The 24,266-nt window shown below is 37.6% G+C and overlaps 1 protein-coding gene across 8 annotated transcripts in view; it reads left to right on the forward strand.

The window, feature by feature from the left end:
* The window catches only part of dpr18 (defective proboscis extension response 18), a 217,743-nt gene that overhangs the window by 132,688 nt on the left and 60,789 nt on the right, over window positions 1-24,266 (forward strand). For all 8 annotated transcript variants that reach the window (XR_010952597.1, XM_067781933.1, XM_067781936.1 and 5 more), the window contains 3 exons: window positions 9,405-9,618; window positions 14,765-15,110; window positions 19,688-19,812. Coding sequence is in view for 7 of the 8 variants with exons in the window: in XM_067781933.1 (XP_067638034.1) it covers window positions 9,405-9,618; window positions 14,765-15,110; window positions 19,688-19,812 (685 nt within the window). In the remaining variant the exon portion in view is untranslated. The remainder of the gene's footprint in view (window positions 1-9,404; window positions 9,619-14,764; window positions 15,111-19,687; window positions 19,813-24,266) is intronic.

Consider the following 24,266-nt stretch of genomic DNA (forward strand, 5'->3'; position numbering starts at 1 on the left):
ATAAATGAAGAATTTAATTAATAAGTTGCAATCAAAAAAAGAAAAATAAATAAATGAAATTAAATATAAAAGCACAGAAGTCACTGCCACCCAGGAAAATTTTTTCGCTTCTTTTCTTTCTGCCTCTGATCACAAAACGCTGTTACATAATCTTGTGTACGACCATATAACCTTATGTACTATATACAGTAGGGCGGGTCGATTTAAAAAATGGCTCATTGCTCTGTGAAAATCGTATTCTAGGGATCAAAATAAGAAACTTTGCCGAAGGAACCATACCTCTAAAACGAATTCTGATGTCCCCCCCCCCCCCCCCCCCCCCCCGTTTGGGTCGAACTTTTGGGTAGGGGCAATTTCAATTCTACCTGCTGTGTCTTGTGGTGGCTTAAAAAAACAACACAAGCAATTTTACGATCTGCAATTGTGTCACAGTGATACATTCATTTTTTAAAACGGTTGAATAAAAAACCCACACAACTATGTTTACGACATGCAAATGCATAAGAGTGATGCCTTGGTTTTAAAAGGGGGTTGTAAAAACGCTAATTTCTAATAATTTTTTTAATTTATTTTCTATTACTAAGTTAAATTTATTTTTTCATTTACATATGTTCTGACTAAATAAATTTCTAAAGAGAAAAATAAAATCCAAAAAGAAAAAACATAGGCATTTCAAAGTGGGATTTTTCAAAATTTGCCCCTACGACCCAAGGGGGGGGACATCAGAATTCGTTTTAGAGGTATGGTTCCTTCGGCAAAGTTTCTTATTTTGATCCCTAGAATATGATTTTCACAGAGCAATGGGCGATTTTTTTGCCTCCCCACAAATCGACCCGGCCTAATATACAGACATATGTATGTATGTAATAAACGTACAATACATGCACATGTGAATCATTCTTCCATTAAAACGAACACATTGCATAAGAAACTGCTCGTTTAATTTAGCTGAAAGCTTAAACGTAACTCACTTGAAGCACTTCAACAAGCTGGGTAAGCTCTAATTGGAGGCGGCAGCAGCGTTAGCCAATGCAGCTGTTGTACTAAGATAGTTGTTATGGCTGACCCAATTTCAATGCCATTTCCTTACGACTCTGGACACTGTAAACGTGAATGCAACGCCATCGTAACACCAGGTTGCCGGTCCAGTGGTCTGTCTGCTCGCTTCCATTGCATTTCATTATACTCAGCTGAGCAGAGCTCACAGAGTATATTAATTTTGTTCGCATAACGGTAATCCGTAACGGCATAAACTAATCGAGGTAGATATAGGCTTCCATATATCAAAATGATATGGGCGAAAAAATAAATTCATTTAGCCACGTCCGTCCGTCCGCCCGTCTGTCCGTTAACACGATAACTTGAGTAAATTTTGAGGTATCTTGATGAAATTTTGTATGTAGGTTCCTGGGCACTAATACCAGATCGCTATTTAAAATCAACGAAATCGCACTATAACCACGCCCACTTTTTCGAAATCGAAAATTTCGAAAAACAGAAGAGGGCGATAATTAATTACCAAAGACGGATAAAGCGATGAAACTTAGTAGGTGGTTAACCTTATGACGCAGAATAGAAAATTAGTAAAATTTTGGACAATGGGCGTGGCACCGCCCACTTTTCAAATAAGATAATTTAAAAGTTTTGCAAGCTTTAATTTGGCAGTCGTTGAAGATATCAATATTAAATTTGGCAGGAACGTTACTCCTATTACTATATGTGTGCTAAATAAAAACTAGCTAAATCGGATGACGAACATGCCCACTTTAAAAAAAATTTAAGTCAAATTTTAACAAAAAATTTAATACATTTTCAGTATATAAGTAAATTGTGCAGCATTCAACTCAAGTAATGATATGGTGCAACAAAATATAAAAATAAAAGAAAATTTCAAAAGGGGCGTGGCTCCGCCCTTTTTCATTTTAATTTGTCTAGAATACTTTTAATGCCATAAGTCGAACAAAAATTTACCAATCCTTGTGAAACTTGGTAGGGGCTTAGATTCTAGGACGATAACTTATTTCTGTGAAAAAGGGCGAAATCGGTTGAAGCCACGCCCTGTTTTTATACACAGTCGACCATCTGTCTTTCCGCTCGGCCGTTAACACGATAACTTGAGTAAGAATCGATATATCTTTACTAAACTTAGTTCACGTACTTATCTGAGCTCACTTTATCTTGGTATAAAAAATGGCCGAAATCCGACTATGACCACGCCCACTTTTTCGATATCGAAAATTACGAAAAATGAAAAAAATGCCATAATTCTATACCAAATATGAAAAAAGGGATGAAACGTGGTAATTGGATTGGTTTATTGACGCACAATATAACTTTAGAAAAAACTTTGTAAAATGGGTGTGACACCTACCATATTAAGTAGCAGAAAATGAAAAAGTTCTGCAGGGGAAATCAAAAGCCCTTGGAATCTTGGCAGGAATACTGTTCGTGGTATGACGTATATAAATAAATTAGCGGTAGCCGACAGATGATGTTCTGGGTCACCCTGGTCCACATTTTGGTCGATATCCCATATCGTACATACACATTCTAGAGTCACCCCTGGTCCACCCTTATGGCGATATCCCGAAATGACATCCACCTATAGAACTATGGCCCAGTCCCTTATAAAATACCTTTAATACCTTCCATTTGATACCCATGCCATACACACACATTCCAGGGTTACCCTAGGTTCATTTCCTACATGGTGATTTTCCCTTATTTTGTCTCCAAAGCTCTCAGCTGAGTATGTAATGTTCGGTTACACCCGAACTTAGCCTTCCTTACTTGCTTTTAATATGCTGCATTTTTATGTAGTTCAGAGTGAAAGTGCAAAAGTTTTCTATTTCCATACAAAACGCAAAAAAATAAGTCGAGAGCACTTCATTGTTTATTCTTTAGCAGCTGCTGCTCGCGATTCTCCACATAAGAGGGAGTAAAAAGAAATTGTTTATGCAGTTAGTAGGCTTTCGTTTTTGGCGAAAATTATGCTGAGCAACATTAGATAGCAGGTAGTCGGGATAAGCATACTTCAGCGATAAAAGTACTTTTATTTCTCTAATGCATATGGATGTTTGTTAGACTAACCACAAAAAAATTATGTTTGCGTTTTCTAAATACTTCACATGAACTTTTAACTTTTATCATGAAGTAAAACAAAGTATGTTATGGAAGTGAGTTCACGGGAACTGACGTCGCATTTAACAATTATGCTTTATTGGAAGTCATAAGTCAGAGCAGAGCTTTTATCACTTTCAAAGTGAAACCTTTCCGTAAGTTCTAAATAATTAAGTATGGAACTTTAGGCATATTGAAAGAAGCACTTGTTTCTCTCTTTCGATTGTGCTCGGTATTTACCATTTTTGTACCAGGAAATTCCTATTTTGTATATATTTTTGGATATTTTTAAATCATTTGAATTAAGGCTGCAACGTTTTATGTTTTCTCTCCATTCCATTCGCCTAACACCAACACGCAGATTTTGACAATCTGAACAAAGGTATGTTGGTTTAACCATATAGCTGAACCATGTTTGGAACAAATATTCATATATTAGAACGGCATCTTTTCATTTTAATAAAAAATCAATTGGATAATGCTGTTCTTTTTTTTGTATTAGCAAAGACAGTTTTTCGCGCATGCCGCGCTTTATCTGTAACTTGTGAAAGGAATTTGAATCATTTTCCACCTGGTCCTTCCAGCGGAGTGGGGGCCGCTCTTTTCTTCTGTTTCCATAGGCGGCTTCCGATAAAAATACTTTTCTAGCTGGCCTAGCCATTGTAGCCGCTTTAATACACTGGAATATGTTGTTTAGATATTTCGGCCATATCTCTTTTTGTTGTAAGAGTTTTGTTTTTGTTTTTTCATTAAATAAGAAGATATTACATATAATTTTCAAACAAAAAAAAATCTTATATTGTGTCGCCCAAATACCTCTTTGTTACTTTCCACACATGTAAGTAGACTTTCTTTTGACTGTAGGTGTTCAAAGCTCTCATATCAGCCGATTGTTACTCACCATTTTCACTCAACTCGGTCGACTTCGAATTATACATCTTGGAAAGATGAGGATTGACACTTCTGAAAAGCAGGGACTTCCCTTTTAGTTTTTTAAATTTAATATATTTGCGATGACCACAGAAATTTAAATAAATTTAGATTTTTTACCATTTTTTGACATTATTTCCAAGATATTGTGACGAATATTTGCATCACTCAGCTGCTACTAAATAAAAGCACAACAACAATAAAGCAGCCACCCTTATGTAGAAGCCGACGAAGAGATATCTCACACACGTAAATATGTAGTCATCAGCCGAAGTAGTTACTCACACATACACACGCATATGGCTATTTGAAAGGCGTGGGCTACAGATATACATGTATATAGCTGGTAACTAACCAAGAATAAGCTACAACTGTTCGCGAAATTACTAGACCTTAGGAAAAATGGGTGAACGAGGAAACCGAGAGTATAAAAGCAGCGCAAGCTGATTAATAACGAATCAGTTTTTACTTAAGCATACTATTGGTTGTGAAGTACTACTCCCAAAGTATTCTAAATAAAGACCAGTTTGCAATACTGAATATTGAAGTGATTTATTCTACAGTTTAGCGATTCGAACGTTAGCAGAAGGTTTCAAATAAGCGGAATTTCCCTAAATTCGTTACAACATTGAATCTTTCAAAAAGCTTTGTTTTCTTACTTATGTTCATTTCACCGAAATCAGAAAGTTCGGAAAACTTCGGTTGGAACACCATTTTTAAGTTATACCATTCCAAGTTTTCAATATCTAGTAATCAATCAAACAAACAAAGATTAAACAAAGATGACATTTGTAGTACATATGTACGTGGCGTATACCTAATTTTTTTATAAACACTTCATACACAATCAAATTTTGATTTTGAAAATCGAATAATAGTTGAGTTGGGATTATTCGAAAAATCTAAATAAAAAAATTTGTCGAATAGTGAAATTGGATTATTAAACATACAAAAATCAAATAATCATTTTATTCGATTTTTTTTTAAGGAGCCCTAAGTTACATGTTTTTCAGTAATTGGGGGAGTTGCATACAAAAGTGAAACTTTTCAGAAAATTACGTTCTGATATTTTCACGTTTTAAACATTTCATGTAATATAGCACATTTTTTGTAGTAGTAATTGCAACATTTTCTTAATGTATAGTATTGTAACGAATTTACTGCAATTCCCCTTATTTGCAACCGTCTGCTAACGTTCGAATCACTAAACTGTTGAATAAATAACTCCACTATTCAATAATGCAAAATGGCCGTTATTAAAGTTCTTCCAAAATAACACTACTATTGCTCGCCAGATAGCGTCTTACATCAAACTGATTCTCGCGCCTCTACTGTTGGTGCTTTTATACTCTGTGATTTCTAGTTTGCATGCTTATCGGCTCTTCCAGAATTTTTAGTTACTGCCATATAATTATAACTACAGATGCACGTGTATAGATTCTCATATGCGCGTGTATTTGTGAGCGACATTCCACAATTATATTTGCATACATTTGGGAGCATCTCAGATAAGATATCTGCATGTGTTTGTGCGTCTCGTGTACGTACATATGTGTAGACATAATGATTGATCTATTGATGTGCATACAAATCACTGCTTAGCATCGGCTTAGGGATGATAGTAGCCCTTAATGTCAGTAATATTCGTCACAGTATATTTCATATACAAGCTATCCAATGTATGTATATATTGACAAAACCCATTTTTTACAATCTTCGTCAAATGTGGCGAAATAAATTGGGCATGACTGTTACCTGTTTGCATATAACATAGAAGCAACAATGGTGTGTCAATGAAATGTTTGTGTGTCCCGCTTTATATGCAAAAAAGGTCAAATATCATAGAAATCGGGAGACGTTTACAGGGCTGATATGGGGAGGCATACTGTTTGGGTGTGTGAGTAACTTAAATTTTTTTAAGAACAAAGCACAATCTTACCACAAGGCTTTACATTTTACATTGTCACGAAGTCAGTTTCAGAGTTATAAAAAAATTTCTTGATATAAAACTGGACTTCTTCTTCCTACTGAGCTGTTTTACGCAAAAATGGATTTTCGACCCTTGATCCTATTTTTAGCATATTGTAACGAATTTACTTGCAAATGCTCTTATTTGCCCTTCTGCTAAGTTCGAATCACTAAACTGTTGAATAAATAACTCCAATATTGAATAATGGAAAAATGGCCTTTATTAAAGTACTTCACAATAACACTTATACTTTGCAACTAGCTTGCTTAACAACCAAACCGATTGATAGTTCAAATGAAACTCTACTATTGCCCGCCAGATTGCGTGCTTAATCAATAGCTGCTTGATATCTCAACTCAAACTGAATTCCACCGCCTCTACATTTGCTGCCTTTTATACTCTCTGATTTCAACGTTGCATCTTCTAGGCGCTTCCATTTCCAGAATCTTCTAGTCCATCAGCTCTTAAACTTCTCAGCTGTAACTACAATTGCACGATTTTATAGCTTCTCTCATTGCATACTTTCAGGAGTATCTCAGATATATGCATGTGTTTGTGAATTGACACTCCGCTGCTCGTATACGTACATGGTACATATGTGTAGACGCAATTATTGTTTCGTTTATGTAGATACATAATGATTGAATTATTGATGTGAATTCACGTCACTGCTTAGAGAGAGCAGCACCCCTTAGTTTTGCTAATATTCGTAACACTGCCCTCCACCTAAGTCTGATCGTCCCGATCAGACAAATCTTTCGATCTAAACGCTGCTAGCCTCTCCAAATGAACCACTTTCATTTTGGTTCGTGGTTTGGTAATGGTTTGTATGCGGTACACTACATTGCTGATTCGTTTTACAACTTTGTACAAACCTTTTTTTGGTTGTGGGTTGTATAGGAGCACCAAATCTCCTTCCTTAAACCCTTCCGAATTAATTGCTTTATCGTACCTCGCTTTAATCTTGTCACTCATAATCTTTGCTCGTTGCCTTACCAGATCGTGTATCTCTCTCAGCTCTTCTTCCAAGACACCAGTGGATTTCTTGACATTCCTCTCCGCATCGGCATCTATCCCATACTTCAAATCAGCTGACAGTCGAAGGTCATTGCCAAAAATTACCTTTGCGGGAGTTTGACCCGTTGTGTCATGTACTGCCGATCGGTAGGCCATCAGGAATAATGATATGTGTGTATCCCATTCCTTATGGTACTCGTCTACTACTTTCCTAAATGCTCCTCCAATGTTCTATTGAAACGTTCCACCATACCATCGGATGCCCAACTTCTTGCACATTTCTTGGAACACAGCTGATTCAAAATTCCTGCCTTGGTCAGAATGTAACTCCATTGGTACACCATACCTTGCAACCCATTCGTTTTTAACCACTTCTGCTACTGTTTCTGCTTCTGAAATAATCCAAACCCACCAGTACGTATTTGTTTCCGCGGTTGCTATTAGGAAATGGACCTGCGACATCCATGGCGATCCTTTCAAATGGTGCACCTGAAATATACTGCTTTATCTGGCCATGACTTCGGGTTTTGGGCCCTTTCGCTCTGTTGCATAACTCGCAGTTGGCAATCCACTCGGTGACCGACCGACGGCAACCAACCCAATAGAATCTCTGCTTAATTTTCTCGAGTGTCTTCGTTATTCCAAGATGACCTCCACTTGGACCATTTTGCAGCTCGCTGAGCACGTCAGGAATCCTCTTTGTGGGAACAACTATCAGTTTCTTCTTGCATTGACCATCCTCACTCTCCCATACTCGATGCAAGCAACCGGATATCAATTCTAAACTGTTCCGCTGTGCCCAATATGACTTCGCAATGGGACTCTCTGCTGTCATCTCCTCTCTGCTTGGTCTTTCGTTTCGTTCGAGCCCTTGCATAACATGTGACAGATCTGTATCTTCTAGCTGACACTTTCTTAGTTGTTCCTTGTCCCATTCATCCGTACACGTTATAGTCATTAGCCGGACATCTATAATGTCTTCTTTAGCCTCGGCCTTTGCACAGTGCTTGAATTCCAGTCTTCGTGGCATTGCATCGGCATTTCCTTGGGTACTACCTTTTCGATGCTCAATGGAAAAGTCATAGCTTTGTAGTCGCTAGATCCACCGTGCCAATTGTCCTTCCGGATTACGGAACTGCCGAAGCCATTTCCACGCTGCGTGATCTGTCCTGACACGGAATCGCTGGCCGTAGAGGTATTTGTGAAAATGTTTAATGCACTCTACCAATGCCAACAGCTCTCTCCGCGTAAGACAGTAGTACCTCTCTGGTTTTTCAATCGAACGGCTGTAATATGCAACTACCTTCTCCTGTCCATCGACCAGTTGTGATAAAACACCTTCTATAGCATATCCGCTCGCATCTGTATCTAGAATAAATGTTGCTCCTGGAATCGGATATGCTAACATTGGGGCAGTGCACAAACACTCCTTCAATGTTTGGAAAGCCACTTCTTGCTCCTTCTTCCATTCAAAAGCTTTGTTTTTTTTTTGTAAGCTCATGGAGGCTATGGGCTACGCTGGAAAAATTTGGTACAAATCGGCGGTAATATGTGCACAGCCCAAGAAAACAGTTTTTAATAAAAAATATAACAAAAAAGTCAACGGCTGAGTCCTGTATATGCCAATTTGGCAAAAAGAACAAAAACTTATATTGGAATCAGAGAATAAAAATTGTATTTTAATATTTTTCATACACTTTCACTATCATATTCACATTTTAGCTTCGATTGCTAGAACTAAGCATTAAATACAACATTTTTGTAAAAACATGCATTTATGGTAAAATATGACATATAAAGTATAGCTCAAACTTCATATTTTATTGGTTTGATGGTTACGAGTTATATACAAAGTATGCTATTTCAAACTTTGGGTTGCGCTAATCATAACTAATACTTATTTAATGCAATACAAAAAGTTTGATTTTTCAAGTTTCGTCGGTCTGTGTTACTTAAGTTTTGCGCAACGGCTTTGCAGTTAAATATGTACTTAAACTCAAAGCCTTGTTAAGAACAGAAAATGGCGCATATTGTAATTAATATAGAATGTTGAATAAAGAAGTTTTTATTTGAAGAAAAACTTACAGCCCTAGTTCACTTCTTGAGCCCATTCTGATTCTTCATCATTACGCTCCACTCAAGTTAGAAAGTATATTCATTCTAACGATAAATCAAAGACGAAACCTTATAACTAAGTATAAAGTATATACAAAGCTATATATTTAATTGCAAGTTCTAATTATGTACATATATTCACACATTTCATAAAAAGGCAGACTTACATCCTTACAGGCGTGCGTTCTAATTCAAAGTTAGAATTACTAATCGAGTAATTTTATTTTATTTTATGTTTGTTGTCTTTTTGCAGGTCATGTGGGTGAGACGAACAACAGAAAAGGTCTCCTTATTAACTGTAGGGAACATAACATATAGCGGTGATCCGAGAATTCGTGTCAAGTTTCAGTATCCAAACAATTGGCGATTACTCATTAATCCAACACAAAAGGAAGATGCCGGAATATATATGTGTCAAGTTTCTACTCATCCTCCGCGTGTATTCACAACAAATTTGACCATATTAGGTAAGTGAGCGGATACATAGATAAGCTTACACACACACATGCTTATATGTAAATATGTACATTTATTTAATTGAACCTTTGAAATAAATGCCTACATGAATAACTTAATAATAAAGTGTCCAAAAAAATAAGGATGTGGTTGGGTACTGGCATGGAAGTGTAATACACATACACACATATTTACAACAACAAGGTCCTTTTAGTGATGACAATTTTCGGGATCCGTAATTTGGGACTCGGAATCTTTCGTACATAATTTTTGTGTCAAACTAAATTCGTGCATGTCAACGTAAACTTAAGCTACCTTTCGGTTGCTCTATTTGCAATAGCGTTAAAAAGCTGTGGAAGTTGTCGCATACAATCAGGTTGAACTTTGACTTCGAATGACTGCTGAACGGATCAACCTAGCAAGGAATCCTTTAAGATCGTTCGATTTCCTACAAGAATTCACTATACCAAAAAGAAAAGAATTATTTTTTTATTCGTCCAACCTTAAGATCCAAAATATATATACACAATAGGGCTGGGACTATCCGCATATTCGAATATCTGGATATCCATCCGTACGGATATCCATTGACACGGATAAAATCCTGGCGCAGATTCAGATAGAAAAGCTGCGTCTATACCGTTCTCTTGAAGATGGATGGCTCCATAGACTTGATGTCGATCCTGTGTTTTGTAGCATTTTTTTCACAATATAAACAAATGGCACTGTTTTTATTTTCACTTTTTTGGAAATGATCCCAAATCTTGCCGACCATTTTAGCACTCATTATTAGTTTAAATTGACGCTTTCTGAAATTGTTGATGTTTGTAAAATTGTAGCTTTTTAATTTTTGACGTTAATTTAATAATCTACAGATATATTTTGTGAATAATTTTTCGATGTTTGCTTCATTTAATTCTCATATGCAGATATTCAACTTTTATATTCCAGTATCCGGACATACGCATATTCGGATTTTCCATTTACTAACTATTAAAGTGACGAAAACCCTCTTATTTGAAAAGCAGGTTGTACGGAAGATATGTATATACTACAGTGATCCGATCATGTAAACTCTGAAAGGGGTATAGGCAAGTGGTCAGATGCCAATGTTACCATCGGCTGCCAGTTGACGCAGTTTACTAGTCCTGCGCTCACGATGGATAGATCTGGCGAACTGTGACAGCTTTCTAACATACGAGTGGGGGCGTCTTCGTTTATTGTGCAGAACGTGGTTTACTCTATTTGGTCCGCCAACATCTCACCCCTGCTCTCCGCCTGTAGGTTTGAATGCCGTAGATCATGATGGGCTTTTAAATCGCCTAAGATAATACGATTATCGTCAGCGAGTAGAGCCCTGATATCAGGGCGGTATCCACTGGGGCAACAGGTGGCAGGGGAATGCAGACGTTGATGATTTCTAAGTTTACATCGCCTGACCGGACAGATATGCCATGATGTTCTAGGACACTGTCCCTGCAGCCGATGTCGAAATCGAATAGATTATATTGCACTGAGTGGTGGACGATTAACGCGATACCGCCTCCATTTCTGCTCTCGCGATGTGGACGTTGTACCCAGAGCAGATCTTGCTTTAAGTTTGGTCTCTTGAATCGCAGCAATGCGGATGTTATGCCCCTTGATGTAATCAACTATCTCCGTGATCTTCTCAGTTAATGCATTACAGTTTAACTGCAGAATCCTGAAGTGCAACGGGGAAGACGTCGTTACTCTAGGTGTACGTGACGGGTGACTATGCCTGAGTTGAGGGAGGCCACGACGTAATTGTTGTTGTAGCCCTGGGACTGGACGTCCCTGCATAAGCATTGGGGTACCCGGTATAGTTGGGTTTGCGTCCTGGCAGCATTGCGCAATGAGACCCATCGGAGGGCTACCGTCGCTGATACCAGAACATCTACGAAAGGGTCACCTATCTGCATTGGGCAGATGTCGCAAACATATATGTATATTCTGCGAAAATTGGTAGGGACTAAAAGTTTGTTTCCGTGACCAGTAGGTCATTGCTAGTGCCGGAAAGAGGGGGAAAACAAGACGGGGCGGGGGCTGATGCCCCGCATTGCTACCGACTCTACTACGGAGATTGTAGTTATGAGTAGGGGCGGCCGTATGAGCTGGTGGAGCCATGGGGCGCGTGCAACAGCGGCTACTTGCTGTGGCTTGCTGAGCGGCAGGGCTACTGGACGGTAGTGGGGAGCGCTAAGGCGGAGACTGCGGGACGCCCTTGGGCGCCAACATCAAGGAGCCACATAAGATTTATAAAAGTTACGAGGACGTCGGATTTAGGGGTCTAGCCCAGAACAACCTGTGCGATGCAATCATCCCTTGCACGTGGCACACTGACAATAGTGTGGCCGTCCTAAAAAGATTCTTTCCCGGCATACGTAGCAAAACCATTTCTCAGGACCGGGGTCAGGTATAGGACCCGGATTCGCATCTTGGCAACCACGACACTGCTGGCAGCCATAATCTTGAAATAGTAAAAACCTTGTTAATTTGGGAACCATCACTAACACAAACAACGACATCAGCTCTGAAGTTCAGCGAAGAAAGTGAGCCCATAAATGCTTCTTTGGATTAGGTAGGCAATTGAAAAGTAAAGTCCTCTCTCGTGAAACGAAAATCATGCTCTACAAGTCATTTATCGCACTTGTCCTGCTGTATGGTGCAGATGTATGGATGATAATGTTTGCTCTTTATGCAGACATCGATTTAGTCCAGCGAATTAAAGCGCAACATCTACGCTGGCTAGGCCATGTTATGCGAATGAAAGATGACGCTCCGGCCAAAAAGGTATTTTTATCGGAACCCGCCTATGGAAGCAGAGAAAGGGGGCGGCCCACACTCCACTGGAAGAGCCAGGTACAAAACGATTTATATTCCCTTGGTGTAACCAAATGGCGCCAGGTAACCCAGAAAAGAAGCAACTGGTGCGCTTTGTTGAACGGCCATAACTGTTTAAAAGGCCAAGCGCTAATTAAGTAAGTAAGGAGAATCAGCTGGACTGCAGATTCATACTGATGGCGAACTTCCATGATATTTTATCGATGTTCACGATGTTTTCGTATATGCTATTGGAACGATTTTACTGCAATTCCCCTTATTTGCAATCTTCTGCTAACGTTCGTATCGCTAAACTGTTGAATAAATAACTCCAATATTGAATAATGGAAAAAATGGCCTTTGTTAAAGTACTTCACAATAACACTTATATTTTGTAACGAATAGCTTGCTTAATAACAAAACTGACTGATAGCTCAAATGAAACTCACTTCTCGCCTCTACTGTCGCGCCATTTATACTTTTTGATTTCTCATTGCATACTTCTAGGCTTTTCCATTCCAGAACTTACTAGTTAGTTTCAGCTACAAAATCGCCAGCCACAACTACGTTTATAACTTCTCATTTGAGTAATACTTGCACAAATTATTGCCCTCTCTTGTGAGCAATTCAGATAAGATATATGCATGTGTTTGTGCATTGCTTCTCTGTTACTCGTATACGTACATGGTACATATGTGGAGACGCAATTATTGTTTCGTTTATGTAGATTCATAATGATTGATCTATGGATGTGCATGATATCACTGTTTAGCATCGGCTAAGAGATGGCAGCATCCCTTAGTTTTGCTAATATTCGTAACACTATTTTTGGCATTGGACAAGTTTTAAGAAATGAATATGGCGGCCATTGTTAATTCTCAATGCAAACAAACAAGAAGCTCTGTTAATACATAACTAACTTAAGACTGATACGTTCTGCTTCCTGTTGCCTTTTATCCTGTTTATTCTGATGATGAATTTTAGTTTTACTTTTATTATACAGGATGACTGTGTATTTCGCCACTTCAATAGTATGAAAGGATGATTTCGCGATTTTGGTACTTCTGACGCAAATTAGATTAACTTGCTGATTGATAAATAAACAACAACATAAGGAACAACGTTGCATTAAAGTGTTAAATAATTAAGATAAAGTATGTACATAGTATATTGCTAACCAAACAAGTTGTATGTATATCTATTATCGCACTAATAAAAGTTGAAACGCTTTAAGACTAATGTTAAATATCACACACGCACACTTGCAACTGAATCTACTGTGGCGGTTAGATCTAATTATTTCTCTCCTCCAGCCTCATTTTAAAGAAATCGTTCTGAGAAGCAGTTACTATGCCTGAAGACTCGTTCAGTTTCGAATGACTCGGAGAAGTCCGTCTTAGTCCCTGTGGAGCTGATGTTGTGACTCAAAGTTATTTGGCAAAACCTTAATAGCTTTGCAGGGTACTTAAATTCAGACAAAGCAGCATAAAGAAATTAATTTTCGCGATATCAGCAGTTTACTTAAAGCCTATAAAAAAGATTGTATGCATTACACGATAAAGGCAACAGGTGCCGGCCCATCCGTTGATAGCTATGATATAAAACCAATTACTATCTTCTTAGTCCTTCCCTTTTTTTCTCCTGGCGAAATCTAACATTCCCACCGACCAAACCATGGGTGATCTTATTTTGTCTTGAAGAAAAGGAGCATGAAAAGGCCCTCAAAGACATCCACAAATAGTCACCAGACTACTATGCCAGAGATTTCCTGGTGAGCTCTCTCCAATCAGAGGCACGTTACTCTCAACATCGATGTGGGTACTGTTATATGTTAAACCCTTACTTACCCATTATCAACCCCGACACATCCAATGGATGTTCTGCTTATAACGTGTATCCTTATGATTCCAACCATCTTGTCAATTGCAATGTTGATGCAATGCCTCCAACACCCCTTTCTCTCTAGTCCATTCATTTAGTCGCCTCTGAAGACTGCCATTATCTACAATTTACTTCGCCGCTCTTGAATCCCCACATTCTAACATATTAGCCACCGGTTATGACTGTTGACCTGAGATACGAGCACGATTAAAGAGTTTTATTTGACTCATACTTTAGCGTATAGGCAACCATGTTTTTTTCTAACAACTATCAGCAGACCCTTTGATTACACATAATATTTCTGCTACAGTGCCGATCAGACTAGGCTAAAAACTTGTAGACTCAACAGAATTTATTTTTTTAATAATAAGTATTAATTCATACAAATAATGATAAGTATTAATTCATACAAATTATTCTTCTATTTCATTACAGAACCGCCTTTACGTTTAATCGACGATCAAGAAAGAGAAGTGAGTGATAGATATTACAAAGCTGGCAGCACTATAGATCTTTATTGTCAAGTATCGAGAAGCTTTCTACTAAAAGATAAAGTAAAAATTATGAAATCCTTACAACCATATGAGCAAAATCAAACCAAAACAAACCTACATAAAGGAAATACTAACCGGTTAGGTACCGGCTATAACGAATTGGTATCTAGCAACAATCAAAGCGACGCCAAGTTGTCAGGTCATGCGTTTGAAAAGCAGTTTATCAGCATGATATTTTGGGCGAAGGATGAAGAGATGTTACCATCTTCTGCCGTTAAGAGATCAAGGTATACTTATATATACATATATTAGGTTAAGTAAGATTGATCTGGTCGGTCCGTGAGAACATCACATAGACTGAATGAGTCCATAGTGTTACCAGACTGACGAGCTTTTCATGACAGAATCATTTGTCAAATCACTGGGGCGGTTCGGTTACAAAATATTTTCTGAAAAGCGTGATTTGAACTTAAGCAGGGAAGGGACTTACACTAGTCTTTCAAAGTGCCCTAATTCCGAAACCAATTGGTAATTGACTAATATCAATTCCAACTCTTCCGCCTCATTCTTCCGACCGTGTTTCCAAATCCATATGCCGATGGGGATACTTTCTTCTTTTTTCGCATAATATAACCGAACCGTCGTAGCGGAGCATTCGTTGCACTTTGGTCTTATCTGCGTGATAGGAGCATTCATCTTAATTTTCTCTTAGCACCGGCCATGATGTCGGGTTACGCTTCATACTGTTCAATTGCTTGGCTTCTAAGCTATTATTGCTCTAGCTATTTTAGTTGGTTCCCAGTTCGCAGAAGTCACCAGTGACATGCCAAGAGAGTAATGCTTCATTTTGTCCTCGTTTGCAGCAAGACCCACCTTTATTAGGATATTTATCTGTTGCAGAAAAGGCAGAGTTACGGCGCGCTTGTAAAAGCCAATGATATCCATATCGTCAGTATCCGTCAACGATTTCACGCTCATATATTTTAGTGCATTATCGCAGTTAAGATCTGATGTGGTAATAATTTGCTCCAGCATCATGTTAAAGAGATTTTATTGAAACCCCAGTTGGTTTTAAAAGCACAGAAAAGTCCTTTAAACGGTGCTGGTGGTGTTGCTCAAAGTCATTTGGATAAGCCCAATGAATTTTAAAGAAAGTTTAAATTCAGACAAAGCAGCATACCATCAACTTCCTTATGAGCTGCCAAAAGCTGTCCGAAAGTATATTCACCAGGTCCGAAGCCACTATGAAAACATTCCAGCAGTTCGTTGACTTTTGGCTTGAGACTTTCGCATAGTATGCGGGAGCTTGCTTGGTTCGCAGGATCATCTTTCTTGTGGATTGGACAGAGCACACTTAATTATACTCAGTTGAGCAGAGCTCACAGAGTATATTAAGTTTGATTGGATAACGGTTGGTTGTACATATATAAAGGAATCGAGATAGATATAGACTTCCATATATCAAAATAATCAGGATCGAAAAAAAATTTGATTGAGCCATGTCCGTCCGTCCGTCCGTCCGTTAACACGATAACTTGAGTAAATTTTGAGGTATCTTGATGAAATTTGGTATGTAGGTTCCTGAGCACTCATCTCAGATCGCTATTTAAAATGAACGATATCGGACTATAACCACGCCCACTTTTTCGATATCGAAAATTTCGAAAAACCGAAAAAGTGCGATAATTCATTACAAAAGACCGATAAAGCGACGAAACTCGGTAGATGAGTTGAACTTGTGACGCAGAATAGAAAATTAGTAAAATTTTGGACAATGGGCGTGGCACCGCCCACTTTTAAAAGAAGGTAATTTAAAAATTTTGCAAGCTGTAATTTGGCAGTCGTTGAAGATATCATCATGAAATTTGGCAGGAACGTTACTCCTATTACTATATGTACGCTTAATAATAATTAGCAAAATCGGAGAAGGACCACGCCCACTTTTAAAAAAAATTTTTTTTTTAAGTAAAATTTTAACAAAAAATTTAATATCTTTACAGTATATAAGTAAATTATGTCAACATTCAACTCCAGTAATGATATGGTGCAACAAAATACAAAAATAAAAGAAAATTTCAAAATGGGCGTGGCTCCGTCCTTTTTCATTTAATTTGTCTAGGATACTTTTAACGCCATAAGTCGAACAAAAATTAACGAATCCTTTTGAAATTTGGTAGGGGCATAGATTTTATGATGTTAACTGTTTTCTGTGAAAACGGGCGAAATCGATTGATGCCACGCCCAGTTTTTATACACAGTCGTTCGTCTGTCCTTCCGCATGGCCGTTAACACGATAAACTGAGCAAAAATCGAGATATCTTTAACGAACTTAGTTCACGTACTTACTTGAACTCACTTTATCTTGGTATGAAAAATGAACGAAATCCGACAATTACCACGCCCGCTTTTTCGATATCGAAAATTACAAAAAATGAAAAAAATGCCATAATTCTATACCAAATACGAAAAAAGGGATGAAACATTGGTAATTGGATTGGTTTATTGACGCGAAATATAACTTTAGAAAAAACTTTATAAAATGGTTGTGACACCTACCATATTAATTAGAAGAAAATGAAAAATTCTGCAGGGCGAAATAAAAAATCCTTAAAATCTTGGCAGGTATTACATATATAAATAAATTAGCGGTATCCAACAGACGATGTTCTGGGTCACCCTGGCCCACATTTTGGTCGATATCTGGAAAACGCCTTCACATATACAACTACCCCTGGTCCACCTTTATTGCGATACCTCGAAAATGCGTTTACCTATAGAACTAAGGCCCCCTCCCTTTTAAAATACTCATTAACACCTTTCGTTTGATACCCATATTGCACAAACGAATTCTAGAGTCACCCCTGGTCCACCTTTATGACGGTATCTCGAAACGGCGTCCACCTATGGAACTAAGGATTACTCCCTTTTAAAATACTCATTAACACCTTTCTTTTGATACCAATATTGTACAAACAAATTCTAGGGTCACCCCTGCTCCACCTTTATGGCGATATCTCGAAACGGCGTCCACCTATGGAACTAAGGATTACTCCCTTTTAAAATACTCATTAGCACCTTTCTTTTGATACCCATATTGTACAAACAAATTCTAGGGTCACCCCTGGTCCACCTTTATGGCGATATCTCGAAAATGCGACCACCTATACAACAACCACCACTCCATTTTAAAACCCTAATTAATACCTTTAATTTGATACCCATATCATACAAACACATTCTAGAGTCACCCCTGGTCCACCTTTATGGCGATGTTTCGAAACGGCATTCACCTATAGAACTAAGGCCCACTCCCTTTTAAAATACTCATTAACACATTTCGTTTGATGCCCATATTGTACAAACAAATTCTAGGGTCACCCCTGGTCCACCTTTATGGCGATATTTCGAAACGGCGTCCACCTATAGAACTAAGGCCCACTCCCTATTAAAATACTCATTAACACCATTCGTTTGATGCCCATATTGTAAAAACAAATTCTAGGGTCACCCCTGGTCCACCTTTATGGCGATATCTCGAAACGGCGTCCACCTATGTAACTAAGGATTACTCGCTTTTAAAATACTCATTAACACCTTTCATTTGATACCCATATCGTACAAACGCATTCTAGAGTCACCCCTGGTCCACCTTTATGGCGATATCTCGAAAAGGCGACCACCTATACAACAACCACCACTCCCTTTTAAAACCCTCATTAATACCTTTAATTTGATACCCATATCGTACAAACACATTCTAGAGTCACCCCTGATCCACCTTTATGGCGATATTTCGAAACGGCGTCCACCTATAGAACTAAGGCCCACTCCCTATTAAAATACTCATTAACACCATTCGTTTGATGCCCATATTGTAAAAACAAATTCTATGGTCACCCCTGGTCCACCTTTGTGGCGATATCTCGAAACGGCGTCCACCTATGGAACTAAGGATTACTCCCTTTTAAAATACTCATTAACACCTTTCTTTTGATACCCATATTGTACAAACAAATTCTAGGGTCACCCCTGGTCTCGAAACGGCGTCCACCTATGGAACTAAGAATTACTCCCTTTTAAAATACTCATTAACACCTTTCATTTGATACTCATATCGTACAAAGGCATTCTAGAGTCACCCCTGGTCCACCTTTATGGCGACATCTCAAAAAGGCGACCACCTATACAACTACCACCACTCCCTTTTAAAACCCTCATTAATACCTTTAATTTGATACCCATATAGTACAAACAAATTCTAGGGTCACACCTGGTCCACCTTTATGGCGATATCTCGAAACGGCGTCCACCTGTGGAACTAAGCATCACTCCCTCATAAAATACTCTTTAATGCCTTTCATTTGATACACATGTCATACAAACACATTCCAGGGTTTCCCTCGGTTCATTTTCCTACATGGTTATTTTCCCTTATGTTGTCACCATAGCTCTCAACTGAGTATGTAATGTTCGGTTACACCCGAACTTAACCTTCCTTACTTGTTTTTAATTTCGAAATATGTTTTCGTCCGCCATCTCCCTCACTATCTAGAGAAAGGTGCTCCCAATATTCTCAATTAATACATGTACACAAGAAAAAAGTAAAGTCAATGCAATGCACCGCGATTGTACTCAGTGCGGAGTCTAGGTTTTCAGCAAATCTTTGATTATTCTATGAACGATATGTACAATTTCGTACATCGAACAATTTATTCCCTATATATCAAACCTTGAATTTTGAGAAAATCAAGCACTATTTCGACTATGCCGCATCAGATAACATAAATGTTAGCATATCATTAATATTTTTTTCTAACAACAGAAGTTAGTCCTTGTTTATTTTTAGTTGTCTTCTCATTTTCAGCACTTCAGATAAATGGCTTATTAGTCGTGTCTCAATCCCCGATGCAAAACTTGTGGACAGCGGAAACTATTCCTGTTCTATTGGAAGGCTATTCGCAACCATCGTACAGGTACAAGTACTGACAGGTAAGATATTACAAATAATTATATTATAACGAAGCACAAAATTAAGTTATCGGTTAAAACGTCGCTATAAATGAAATAAGAATCGAAATAGTACCAGTTTGATCCAAGGCTTTTTGGTTTGAAATTGGTATGTATATAATACACGATCGCCTGGTATGCAATATACGGTTTAGCCTTTGTGATAAAAAAAAACGATGGACTAAAAAATATGACTATCACATATGCATAAAACCAGAGAGAGCGCGCTTTTTTCGAGGCAATCACTCGAACTTTCAACAAAACGTTTAAACTTTTGCAAAAATTCAGACTAACTCAGAATTTGATTCAAAATTGCCCTAAAAAAATAAATATATACTTGGCGCCAATGAAATGATGTCCTTTTTCATATTCCCTACAAATTTGCGGGACGGGATAGACTGACAGACTCTGAATGGTAGCCGGAAGCCGGCTAAACTTTCACTGCGAAGCTTTTCATGTCAGAAAAAATTGTTTCTAATTGAAACAACTTTTTTCCAAATTTTTGATGTTGCGTTGCTAGGGACTTGAGTGTAGGACTCGGAGTGCGCTACCACCACGCTCAAAAATAAAGTTAGTAAATACTTGGCGTATAAATAAAAAAAAAAACATGTAAGGCGCGATAACCTCCGAAGAGATCTAAGGCCGAGCTCCTCTTCTTATGCCGACTCCGAACGGCATCTGCAAAGCAGATGAGTTTTCACTGACAACTTTTCTTGTCAGAAATACACTCGGAGCGCTTGCCAAACACTGCCGAGGGGGCGACCCCGCTTAGGAAATTGTTCTTCTAATTGAAAAACCTTATTTCTAAAATTTTGATGTTGCTTTGCCCTGGGTGTGAACCCAGGGCATACGGTGTGGTAGGCGGAGCACGCTACCATCACACCACGGTGGCCGCCTACTTACTTACTTGGCGTATGCCTTGTCAAAATATCGATTTGCAGGCCTTGTGAAGCATCCGCGAAGTTTTCAATATACCCTCAGGTATCTCGGTATAGGGCCTTCTCCACCATATCTAGTTAAGTTAGAATTTAATTGAAGCATATCAATTCTTCAGTTAGCTTCATTTGACATTTTAGTTTTCACCAACAAAGGGTGACAAACTCCCAGTTAAATCGACAATTGTGAATATTTTGTAGAACAAATCGCAAAAAACTATAACCAACAAGCTAACTTTTGTTTACACTTTTGCTTTGCACTTAACTGTCAACTGAAGCATCTGATAGCATGGGGAAATTAAAATTTGGTTGAGTTATAGATAAGACATTAGTCGTAAAACAGATACAATACATCACTTACTTGCAGGACAAGGAAGTAACTGACAGCTGAATTTGGTGAGTTTACTTTAGTGGAAAATGCCAGATATACAACGTATCAGTCGTCGAATCTCTCACACTTTTGAAGTAGGTGCGTCAGCTCACATACATATTGTAACGAATTTTACTTGCAAATCCTCTTATTTGCAATCCTCTGCTAAGTTCGAATCACTAAACTGTTGAATAAATAACTCCAATTTGTAATAATGCAAAATGGCCTTTGTTAAAGTACTTCACAATAACACTCAAACTGTGCAACGAATAGCTTGCTTAATAACCACACTGATTGATAGCTCAATGAAGCTCTACTATTCAAAATAATACTGCTATTGCTCGCTAGATATCGTCTTAATCGAAACTGATTGACAACTCAAATCAAACTGAATTACAGCGCCTCTACATCTGTCGCCTTTTATACTCTTTGGTTTCCTCGTTCGCATCTTCTAGAATCTGCTAGCATTGTCCATGAGCTCTCAAAATTCTCAGCTATAACTAAAATTGCACAGTTTTATACATCTTCTAGGCGCTTCCAGAATCTACTAGTACAGTAGCTCTCAAACTTCTCAGCTGTAAATACAATTGCACAATTTTATAGTTTTTCTCATTGCATACTTATATGAGTATCTCAGATATATGCATGTGTTAGTGCATTGACTCTCCGCTGCTCGTATACGTACATGGTACATATATGTAGACGCAGTTATTGTTTCGTTTATGTAGATACATAATGATTGAATTATTGATGTGCATTCACGTCACTGCTTAGCATCGGCTTAGAGACGCCAGCACTCCTTAGTTTTGCTAATATTCGTAACAATATGTTGCACTGTGGTTTTCGCAATTTATAGAGAGTTTCTAAAAAGTGTGTAAGAGTACGCCATGTTATAATTTTACAAGCTTCTATTATTTTGATATTGAAATCTTTAATTTAATTGCTGAATAAAATTTTTTACGTTAATCGTTATGTTTTTCACTTTACGCCACGTATGTACGTGCTGTCTGTGAAAAATGGCGTATGCCGTGACGGTGACGCATTGTATCTGCTGAACCCAAACTGAAGATGGTAAAACGGCCCGAAGACCTAGTTTACATATAACTAGATAAACCTCATTTTCATACTTAACTCCTAATAGTTAGTTATATAACTAGATTACCCATATAAATTATTAGCTTCGATAATCGGTAATTATGATAAAATTTTAGAGATGTAGATTTTTTTCATAGAAAAAGTTCAAACTCTAGATTGTTAACTTTCATTGCAAGCACAAAATAAAAGATAAATGTGAAAATTTTACAGAAAATAATCTAGTACCTAGGGATGGAGCATATGTAAACACGTTGATTATCTATTAACGATTTATTGTAGATTAGGGTATGTGTAAGTGTGGTCCAAAGAGTAAACAATCCATTTTCATAGATTGGAGCATATACTGTCGTCTTACTTTGTGTCTGTATAAGCAAACGTCATCCGATGCCGATTACTCAAAAGTTAACTCAATGGACATAAAATATCACATATTCAATTATTTTCCATTTTCATAGATTGGAGCATTAGGGTGGTTACAGGGTACATATATGCTGAATTTAAATTTTTCTTCTATCTTTCGGGGCACCCTCCAAATATATGCTAATAGATCAGAAAATGATTATTGCAAAGTTTCAGGCCAATCCGATAATGTTAAAAGGTCCCTCATTGAGGTTAAAGTTAGGAAAAACAGCGATTTTTCAGAAAAAATTTTAGGGTTTCGTGAGTAAAAGTGAAACCATGTATGCCACGAACTTGGCTCGTATTTTTTAAGAATTAGTGAGCTTGAAAGCGTTTAATAACAACTGTTTATTTGCAGTGCTGCTCAAAATTTTTTATATGGAAGTGCGAATCGTAATACATGTAAAAAATTTTATGTGCACTGAAACTTTTTTCGTATTTAAAAAAATATATTTAAAAAAAATGTGTATTGTTTCAGGTCGGAAAAAGTTGAATATTTGGTTTCAAGTAGCAAAAATTTTTCTTAAAATATTACGTCAATAGTTATATCACCAACATACAAGAGCCAATAAATTTAATTCTGAAAGTAGCGAAAAATTACATTGACCTCTAGCCTCAAGTTTTGTGGGAACATATTCTATATACATATATCGCCGAAATTTGGGTTTCAATTATCATACTAAAAGTGAATGTAGAGATTTCGGCGGATGTTGCATTGCAAATTGAATTTTAAAACTTTTGAAATGCTTAATTAGGGGGCTCCGCGTGGTTTCTTTTAAATTTGTGTTCAAATTTACATACTGTGATGAATATTAGCAACACTAAGGGATACTATCATCTCTAAGCCGATACTGAGCACTGACTTGTATGCACATAACCAAATTAATAATTATGTCTACACATATGTCCATACAAGCAGCGGAGAGCAACGCACAAACACATGAATATATCTGAGATACCCCCAAAAGTAGGCAATAATTTGTGCGAGTATCACTCACATATACACGCGCATATGAGAAGCTATGAACGTGCATCTATAGTTATAATTTTATAGCTGATAACTAAGTAAATTCTGGAAACGCCTAGAAGTATGGAACGAGGAAATCGAAGAGTATAAAAGAGCGCGATCTGAGCAATCAGCAATGAGTTTGATTTAAGCACGCTATCTGTCGAGAAGTAGTAGCATTGTGATGTACTTGAATAAAGGCGATTTTGCATTATTGAATAGTGGAGTTATTTGTTCAACAGTTTAGTGATTCGAACTTAGCAGAGGAGTGCAAATAAGAGGAATTTCAATAAATTCGTTACAATACATATATTAGCAACAGAGATTACTGGGGTGCTGAAATACCATTTGAATTTAATAAAATGTTTAACAAATAAATGATAGGCATGGTTACTTTATGGTTCGTCGCACTTCCAGTCAAAAAATGTCTCATAACCAAGAAAAATAATATTGTCACGGATATTAACATCACTAAGTTATACCATCACTAAGGCGATGCCAAGGCCACGATAAACAGTATTTACGTCAATAATCAAATCATGTATACACATATATAAGGCAGCCGAAAGATGTCACACACAGATGCATTTACTTATACGCCTATGTATGCGCGAGGGACTGTAAACTACAA

This window comes from Eurosta solidaginis, chromosome 4 (assembly GCF_040869045.1).
Source record: "Eurosta solidaginis isolate ZX-2024a chromosome 4, ASM4086904v1, whole genome shotgun sequence".
Lineage (NCBI taxonomy): Eukaryota > Metazoa > Arthropoda > Insecta > Diptera > Tephritidae > Eurosta > Eurosta solidaginis.